The 10,000-nt window shown below is 38.7% G+C and overlaps 1 protein-coding gene and 1 long non-coding RNA gene across 3 annotated transcripts in view; one reads left to right on the top strand and one right to left on the bottom strand.

Annotated features, from left to right (window-relative positions):
• Positions 1-2,485, top strand: part of LOC135199398 (uncharacterized) — a 25,366-nt gene extending 22,881 nt beyond the window's left edge. For both annotated transcript variants that reach the window (XM_064227392.1, XM_064227391.1), the window contains exons 8-9: positions 982-1,239; positions 1,608-2,485. In XM_064227392.1, coding sequence (XP_064083462.1) covers positions 982-1,239; positions 1,608-1,711 — 362 coding nt within the window. In that variant the 3' untranslated portion in view covers positions 1,712-2,485. The remainder of the gene's footprint in view (positions 1-981; positions 1,240-1,607) is intronic.
• LOC135199406 (uncharacterized) overlaps positions 1-10,000 on the bottom strand; it is a 277,650-nt gene that overhangs the window by 59,344 nt on the left and 208,306 nt on the right. The gene's annotated exons all lie outside the window — the stretch shown is intronic.

Here is a 10,000-nt window from a genome sequence, read left to right as displayed (position 1 = left end):
GTATTCGTCTACATGACAGGGCACTTAGCAAGTTTACTGGGTCCTTTTGACAGGTTCCATATAGATGTCTGTGCATTACAAAAGTAATAATCATTGTAGAACGGAATATAAAATTGAGGCCAAAGGTCAACCGCTGGGACCTATGATGAGGTCATTCAGCGCTGAGAGGGAAATTGAGAGTAGAAAGGTTTGAAAGGTGTAACAGAAGGGAAACCTCACAGTTGAACTATGACACAATCGTTAGGAGAGGGTGGACAGCCATTCCGAGTGTTGCCAACCCCTAAATTCACTTCTTCCTAAGAGCATTCCAAATGATGAACCAGACAGATGGACAGGTTTATCTCTCATAATGAATACCTAAACCTTATTGTCAACATTTGCACCAAGTTTGACTGAAATACCCTTACCTGAAGGAGCAAGAAAGTCTAGAATGTGTACCAAGTTGGCTTGAAATCCCTTTCACCAAATGTGGACTTAAATTGGACATGCACAGAGTTCAACAAAGAAAAGGAAAGGACCACGTGGGTTGAAAACTCTTGATGGTCCATGAACAAATCTCCTGGCATATTCTAGCACCTTGTGGCCAGACTTTACACCAAATATTTTCCTGGTATTGGGAAGCATTGGAAGTTATACATGATCTTTAACGACAGACTCAGACACAACAAAGGGTAACCTCAAAAGGAGTGCAGTCTGAAAGCACGATACTGAAAGATAATGAAATGAGATCATGTGAAGCTCTGCTCTATTTAGATCACTTGAGTATACAGACACTACAGAATTTCATACCTGCTCATGAGTAGGTGCCATCATGAGGACTATTTCTTTCAAAAATAATGCAAGCAGAGAATAGGAGGAGGAATCAAGAAGAGTAACTGTTTCATTCTGTGAAGTGGAAGACAGGGAACTCAGGAATTTATGAAAGGACAACAAATCACCTGTCCACACACAGCTGTCAAAAGAATAAGCTCTTACTTTCAGGCCTTGAGGGATGGGGAGGAGGAACTTCGAACACCACGCAGGGCAAGTCGAGCCAAGAGGACCAGAAAGGAGCCGGGGCGCCAGAGGTCGTCGCCTGGGTCCTCGCCGGAATGGCTCTGTTCCTGGTGATGATCATGGCGCTCTTCATCTGCACCAAAATGGGCCCCAAGTCTGAGACGACAGACTACGGGGCATCTGTCGGGGTGGTCACCAGTTATGGGAGAGCTATGACTTACAGGCACACAGACAGGGAGGCAGGTGAGTCTGACTACTAATGTCAAATAAATACAAGGCACTTAACTAGTTTATTCATGTTAGTCATTCAACTTTTAATACATCACTGATGATAACAATAACAACTCAAGATGTGAGCCACGAAGTATACTAATACTGTGACAGATCTATGAAAGGTTTAGAAGTGAGAACACTGCAAACCAGATCATTCAAATGATCAGAGTGAACAGAAACACCAAATTGAATTCCATTCCGAATCCAAGCAGCAAAGTGTTGGCTTCACAACCGGTCTCTCAATCACGGAAAATAAATGATAATATAGCTATCTCAAATCTAATATTGAAAATAAGCACCAACATCTCACTGACTGACCTCTTACTATTTGCTGGCAGAAGAAGACACCGAACCAGACTCACCCACATTCCTGGCACCGGTCATCCAACACAAAGTCCCAGAAGAAGAAGATGAGGACCAAAGCAACACCAAAATGCTGTGATGAGCAACAATCAGCAACATCAAAAGTGGTGGGAGGAACCTTCCCGCGCTGGACAAGTGGTGGAAACTAGACCAGGATATTGAAATGCTTTGCCATTTGTCATAATCCTTCTGTGGAGTTCCAGGATGTCGTAAGTTTTGGAAGACACATTCCAGGATATGAAAAGTGAATGAATAAATGCTCCATGACATGGAGGCTTGGAGGAAACGTATGAGGACTTGAAAAGTAAATGGGAAAATGTTCCATGACATCTGAAGTGTTAGAAAAATGTTCCAGGTTACCAAAAGTATTAGAAAAATGTTCCAGAACACCAGAAGTATTAGAAAAATGTTCCAAGAAATAAAAAGCTTTAGAAAAACGTTCTATGAAGTTAAAATTGTTAGAAAAGGGTTCCCAGACATCAAACGTGTCTGAAAAATGTTAAAAGACATCAAAAGTGATAGAAAAGGCTTCTAGAATATCAGAGTGGATCAGAGGACTGTTGCAGAAGATCCAAAGTGATGACATCATGTAGTATTAGAATGCAAAACAGAGTGGAAGGAAAGTTCCCTGGCTTCAAAAGTGGTTGAGAAAAGGTTTCATGTTTTCAGAAGCAATGGAGAAAATGTTTAAGGACTTCAGAAATGACAGGAAAAGCGTTCCAGGACATGAAACATGGGAGCGCACTCTAGGACAGCAAAGGTTGTGGAAGAAATATGCTATAGGTTATAAGGAATTGTGGAGAAGTTCTATGTCATCATAAGTGGTTGAAAACTGTTGACATAGAATTTTTTTTATAAAATAAAAAATTCCCAGGGCAATAAAAAAAATTAGCAAATATTCCAGGACATGAAAATAATAACTTATTTTTTATCCTTTTCTGGAGTTCTCTGGTACCAAAACTTATTTTTTTTTTGTGAAAGATTCTACTGGAGTTCATTACCAAAAGTCCAGACAGCACGCCAGTGAGACAGGCAATCTAATATCCTTATCCTGCCCAGACCCACAGATGAAAGAATAATAAAAGAGACTGGTACTTTAACTACTGACACGCTTCATGCAGAATGTTAAGTTATAAGAATCAGAGTCTAATTAAAAGCAACAGGAATTATTATTATTATTATTATTATTATTATTATTATTATTATTATTATTATTATTATTATTATTTTTGGTCTATCACAGTCCTCCAATTCGACTGGGTGGTACTGAAGGTGTGGGGTTCCTGGTTGCATCCTGACTCCTTGGGATTTCTCTTTTGGTCAATAACATCACGCTTCTTACTATGTGCGCTGTTTCTAGGAGCACACTCTTCTGCATGAGTCCTGGAGCTACTTCAGCCTCTAGTTTTCCTTTTCAGGGATCTTGGATTCGTGCCTAGTGTTCCTATGATTATGGGTACAATTTCCACTGGTATATCCCATATCCTTCTTATTTCTATTTTCAGGTCTTGATACTTATCCATTTTTTCCCTTTCTTCCTCTTCAACTCAGGTGTCCCATGGTATTGCGACATCAATGAGTGATACTTTCCTCTTGATTTTGTCAATCAACGTCACGTCTGGTCTATTTGCACGTATCACCCTATCTGTTCTGATATCATAGTCCCAGAGGATCTTTGCCTGATCGTTTTCTATCACTCCTTCAGGTTGGTGCTCGTACAACTTATTACTGCAAGGTAGCTGGTGTTTCTTGCACAGGCTCCAGCGGAGGGCTTTTGCCACTGAATCATGCCTCTTTTTGTACTGGTTCTGTGCAAGTGCCGGACATTCGCTTGCTATGTGGTTTATGGTTTCATTTTTCGTATTGCACTTCCTACATATGGGAGAGATGTTTCCATCTATCGTTCTTTGGATATATCTGGTTCTTAGGGCCTGATCTTGTGCCGCTGTTATCATTCCTTCAGTTTCCTTCTTGACCCATCTGTAGCCATTGCCATGTGTCATCGCTGGCTAGTTCTTTAGTCTGTCTCATGTATTATTATTATTATTATTTTTTTTTTTTTTTTGCTCTATCACAGTCCTCCAATTCGACTGGGTGGTATTTATAGTGTGGGGTTCCGGGTTGCATCCTGCCTCCTTAGGAGTCCATCACTCTTCTTACTATGTGTGCCGTTTCTAGGATCACACTCTTCTGCATGAGTCCTGGAGCTACTTCAGCCTCTAGTTTTTCTAGATTCCTTTTCAGGGATCTTGGGATCGTGCCTAGTGTTCCTATGATTATGGGTACGATTTCCACTGGCATATCCCATATCCTTCTTATTTCTATTTTCAGATCTTGATACTTATCCATTTTTTCCCTCTCTTTCTCTTCAACTCTGGTGTCCCATGGTATTGCGACATCAATGAGTGATACTTTCTTCTTGACTTTGTCAATCAACGTCACGTCTGGTCTGTTTGCACGTATCACCCTATCTGTTCTGATACCATAGTCCCAGAGGATCTTTGCCTGGTCGTTTTCTATCACTCCCTCAGGTTGGTGCTCGTACCACTTATTACTGCAAGGTAGCTGATTTTTATTATTATTATTATTATTCAGAAGCTGAAGAACACTATTCATATGGAACAAACCCACCAAAGTGGCAACTGACTTGAAATTCAAGAAGCTTCCAAAGAATATTATGGTGCTCATTAGGAAGTAAGAGAAGGTAAACGTAAATACCAAAAGAAGAGATCTCACTTATTACAAAAAAATTATTACATTAAAATGCAGGAGAATAGCATCAGAGTAGAAATGCATTGCATCTTCGCTTAAACCTCTGAAGTCACAACTGCACAAGATCTTCAGGGAGACTGTTCCACAGTCCAAAGGTGTGAGGTATAAAGGACCTCAGGAACTGAAGAGTTCGACAGATAGGAACATTTACTGCGACAAGAAAAATGAACTGCTACCAAAAAAAAAAAAAAAATATTTCTTCCTCCGTTTATTTAGTATTTAAGAAAGCGAGCAAATTGTTTCTTGGCATTTATGAAGGCTGAGATGTCACCTCTTTACCTTCATCCGGGCTCGAGCCGGGTTCGAGTCTGTAAACTGGGGACAGCCTTGAAAGTTATACAGGAAAGTGTCATTCACATGACGGCTGATTTGTGAACAGAATAATAATAATAATAATAATTATAATAATAATAATGGTGTAGAAATCCAGTGGTGTAAATGTAAATATATAATATAAATATATAATAAAGATATATTTATATTTACACCACTGTGACTCATGCTGTTGTGAGATTTTTTGAATAATAATAATAATAATAATAATAATAATAATAATAATAATAATAATAATAATAATAATAATAATAATAATAATAATAATAATAATAATAACGCCTCAAGTGCCTATCCACAAGTACAATTAATCAATCTAGCTGATATATTGGCTACAAGGCAATACCAATTACTCGAGGCCAACAAATTCGAAAGATTTAACAAATACTCAATATGTGTCATAGGCCTCAAGGCACCAGATCAGTCTGTATTGTGGGTATTCAAAATACCCTCCACGACATTATATAATAATATAGGCTTAAAGAACAAATCCTTATTGTTATTATCATGACTCTGCAGCCTAGAGAAAAAATTATTATTGGTATTATTACACTTCAATTTCTCATAGGAACAGAAAAGGATGATGAAAATATTTTATCACCGAATATGTAAGTTTCTCTTATTTAATGATATCAATAAAGAAGTGAAATTGCTCTTGTAAATTGACATTTTTGTATATTGAAAGTGTGCGTGCGGATATTTTTATGTGTATCTGTTAAAAAAGAAGTACTTGATAACTTATGAATGGGGAGAAGTGCAGAACTAAACAGATTACATCCTGGTTAGAGGAGCCGACAAAAGCAATGTGACAAACTGCGAAGTGATCTTGGGAGAAGCGTGTGTTGTACAGCATAGGTTGGTGGTGATGGATTTTAAAATGAGCGGTAGAAAACCCAAGAAGAGAAAGAGAAGATCTAGAATTACGATTTGGGACCTTAAAGGAGGAAAGGGGGAGCAGTTTAGGAGGACTCTGAGAAAGAGAGACGTCTGGAAAGGGGGAACATAGACTTTGGACAGGGTAACAGAGTGGAAAATATCTGGGCAGACATGAGAGAAATATGTGTGGAGGAAGCAGAGGAACTGATGGGAAGAACCAGGGGATATGGAGTGTCGAGAGGAGAAAAGTGGTGGTGGAATGGAGAGGTGCAAGAATCAATTAAAAGAAAATCAAAAGCATTTAAGGACTGGAAAGTAAGGCATACACAGGGTGCAGAAAAAAGGTACAGAGAAGAGGAAAGAGAGGCAAGGAGGAGGGTAGGTATGGCTATAGGTAGGGCAGCAGAGCAGTTGATTGAAAGACTAGGAACAAGATAAGGGGAAAAGGATATCTATAAGATTTCAAACTTGAGGAAAAGGCAGAGACAGGATGTGGGTAAATTGGGTGTCATCAAGGAGAGTGATGGAAATATATTGTAGAGGGAGGAAGACATTAAGAACAGATGGTGAGAGTATTCTGAACAACTGTTAAATAATGAAAATGGGAGATAGGTGATGGGGGAAGCCCAGAGGGGGGAGGGACCAGTGATGGAGATACAGGATACAGAAGTGAAGAGATCATTAAGGAAGATGAAGAATGGTAAATCACCAGGTCCATCTGACTTCCAAATTGAAATGCTCACATTACTAGGTGCAAAGGGGGGAGGGGGGGGGAATGAATGCTGGATTTATTAAAAGCTATATGTGAAGAGGAAGAAATGCCAAGGAATTGGGAGGAGAGTCTAATGGTATATATATGCAAGCAGAAGGGAGATGTCATGGATTGTGGTTACTACAGGGGAACTAGTAAACTAACAGAGCATGGATTGAAAGTTTTAGAGAGAGTACTGGATGAGAGATTAAGAGAGATTGTAAAGATCAGGAAACAGCAGTATGGATTCATGAGAGGAAGAGGAACGTGGATGCCATCTTCATAGTGTAATGTATGAATATTTAATGATAATATTCTTGTTATTACTCTTGTATTTCCTATACTGCATATGTATACAGTACTGATGCGTCAATTGTCCTGACTTAAACATTCGGAGGCTACCATACATTTTAGGACAAATAACTCGGACTAGCCTATACATAACAATTCAAACCCTAGGCTAATATAAAGGTACCTCATAGGCCTAGACTACTATCATTCTTGGCCTATCCTTAGCTGGAACAGGTACTTGACGTCAGAGACGGTCGAATCTTCATTGTTGTAATATGGGTTGATAGAAAGGCTGGCTCCCGCGGGGTTTTTAATATTTCTTTTTAACAGTAGGTGGATACATTGTAAAAGCAGCTTATTCCTGGCAGTAATCCTTTAATAACAGTTAGAATCAACACCGATTCTGACAGACCACTATACTGGTTCTTACACTGGACCCCTATACTGGTTCCCTATAATACAAACAGCTCATTTAGGATGGCAATCTTGTGCCAAAGAGCATGCATTCGTTAGGCCTTTAGGCTATGCTACTCATGTCTAACTTAACTGTTACACATCGCAGTTATATGCATAACATAGGTGGAATTTACTCTAAAACTGACATTTTTATAAATATATGGAAGACTAATTCACATCTTAGCCTACAGTTGATGGTACAATTGCAACAACATGCAAACTCAACATGGTGCAACTTACATAACAATACCATTACAATTCTTGGTAATTGGCAGTTATATCACAGTAAAAGTATAAAGAAACACTACCAAGCGTTATGGCAACATATACAATTTAAACTACGACAAGTGTATACCTTTTACAAGGGAGAAATACGTCATTTTAAATCAATATCAGGGGAGATACAGTCGATTCCCCTCAGCGTTGCCGTGCTCGTCTCTAACAAAGCAATCTGAGCTTATGCAACTGAGCACTTGGTTATAGTTACGTACTTACGTACGTACACTCGATCATAGACAATCTCAACTTCGAGTGGCTAACTTAACATCTCGATAAGATGAAAACCAATTCGGTTTTCCACTCCACCAATTTCCATGGGTGAATTATTTCCATTATTACGATAGTAAGTCAGCTACAGGAAGAGAAGCTAGAGGGAAACCAGGAGCTCTATTGTGCATTTATAGACCTAGAGAAAGCATATGATAGAATCCCAAGCGAAGAGATGCTTTGGTGTTTAAGGATAAGGAAAGTCCCAGAAAAGTTGGTTATAGTGTTGGATTACACCAGGGGTCAGCATTAAGCCCATTTTTGTTTGTACTGGTCATGGATGTGTTGAGTGAAGAGATCAGGAATGAAGAGCTGCGGGAGTTGTTGTACGCCGATGATCTGGTGATTACGGCTGAAAATGAAGGGAACCTACTGAATGTAAATAAAACAGAGGTTTTGCTGAGCATTGGGGAAGATAGAGACAGAATAGTGATACATGAAAGAAGAAGCTCGATTATAAAGCAGGCAGAAAAGTTTGAATACTTAGGATCTACTTTAAGCCAAGAGGGAGGATGTGAGACTGAGGTTGACAGTAGGATAAAAGCTGCATGGGGGGAAATGGAGAGAGGTAGCTGGAGTGGTATGTGATAAGAAAATGCCAATCAAGCTAAAAGCCAAGATATATAACACAGTGATAAGACCAGTGTTAATGTATGAAGCAGAAACATGGGCTCTAAGAAGAAAAGAGGAAGTAGAGCTTGAGAGAACAGAGATGAGAATGCTGAGGTGGATTATGGGAATATCACTGCTTGAGAGATTGGAAAATAATGAAATAAGAAGAAGGGCAGGCTTAGTAAAGATTACAGAGGTGATGAGAGAGTCACGATTGAGATGGTATGGGCATGTGTTGAGGATCGATTACTAGGAGAGAGTGAAGAGGGCTTGGCAGGAACCTGTTAAAGGAAGAAGATCAAAACGGAGACAGAGAATTAGATGGCGAGATTAAGTGAATGGAGATATGGAGAGAAAAGGTTTGGTGGAGGATAATGCCTTTGAATGAAGGCAGTGGAGAACGCGCATCTGGCAACCGACTCTTTAATGTAGGGATAACGATGGGAAAGAAGAAGAAGTAAAAAAAAAAGTTCAAAACTCGGTCGTTAAACAAATATGAAAAAATTGCGACAGAACTGCATGGCAATACTGTTTATCAAAGTTACCCCAAAAATACATCAAAAGAAAACGATACTTATTACGTTTTCTATTATTTCGTTTTCGTGATAAAAAAAATGAATAGCATTTTATATTCGTCTTAGAATCTAATGAAGGATTTAATGACACAAATAATTAACGAAAGAATATGGCAGGAAAGATAATAGTAAGAAAATATCGCACTAAATACATGAATGTAATCATATATAATAAATAAACAAGAATATTAGCCAAAGAGCAAATAAATTATTTAGTGGTCACATCCCAAGCACTGACTCCAGCGGTCAAGCCTAAACATACAGCTAAGATTACTATACATAAAAAACAGACACATACCGACCAACAAAAGTAGAAAAATGTCCCATTGACAGCAAAAGAGGGCATAACAATAGCACATATAGCCAACGAGGTGCCTAGAATGGAAGATGAGTAAGAGAAAAAGTCCTTCGACCTCACAGATCACATGTCATAACAAAGAGGATGATACACGCAGGACCTCGCGACTTGATTGAAAGCACTCTTGAAAGTTACAAGGATTAGGATGTCTCAAAGAATTGTTAGTCCATCCGAGCGGACATCATGTGCTCACTTATCTCTGGGAGCAGGTTTTACTATTCATTCACAGTGTCCTTCTAATGATTTTGTGTAGCTTTCTTTTAAACTCCTCCACGCTGGTGCTGTTGACAACTTCTGGTAGCAGTTTATTTTGTGTCACATATCTTGTATGTAAACAAGTTCCCACAATGGGATGTGTTGTATATCTTCAGTTCTAGTTTCCATCCATTATTTCTTGTCTGGTTTTCGTTTAATAAAAAGGTTACTGTCTACTTTTGTTATGCCTTTCAGTATTTTAAATGTTTCTATTAGTTGTCCTCGCAATCATCGTGTTTCTAAGCCATACATGTTCAAGCTCTCTAGTCGTCGTTGGTAGCCTATTTGCCTGATGGATGGAATTAACTTTGTGGCTTTTGCTTGTACCCCTTCTAGTCTATTTATGTCCTTGTTAAAGTTGGTGACGACAACTGTACTGCATATTCAAGCTGAGGGGGAAATAGAGTTATACGCCAATATGTACTGACAAAATTTTATATACATATATATATATATTATATATATATATATATATATATATATATACTATATATATATAAATTAGTTCGTGGAGAGAGAGAGAGAGAGAGAGAGAGAGAGAGA

Source organism: Macrobrachium nipponense, chromosome 25, assembly GCF_015104395.2.
Source record: "Macrobrachium nipponense isolate FS-2020 chromosome 25, ASM1510439v2, whole genome shotgun sequence".
Taxonomy (NCBI): Eukaryota; Metazoa; Arthropoda; class Malacostraca; order Decapoda; family Palaemonidae; genus Macrobrachium; species Macrobrachium nipponense.
The sequence above is the reverse complement of the archived record's forward strand: the minus strand, read 5'-3'. Positions and strand labels throughout refer to the sequence as shown.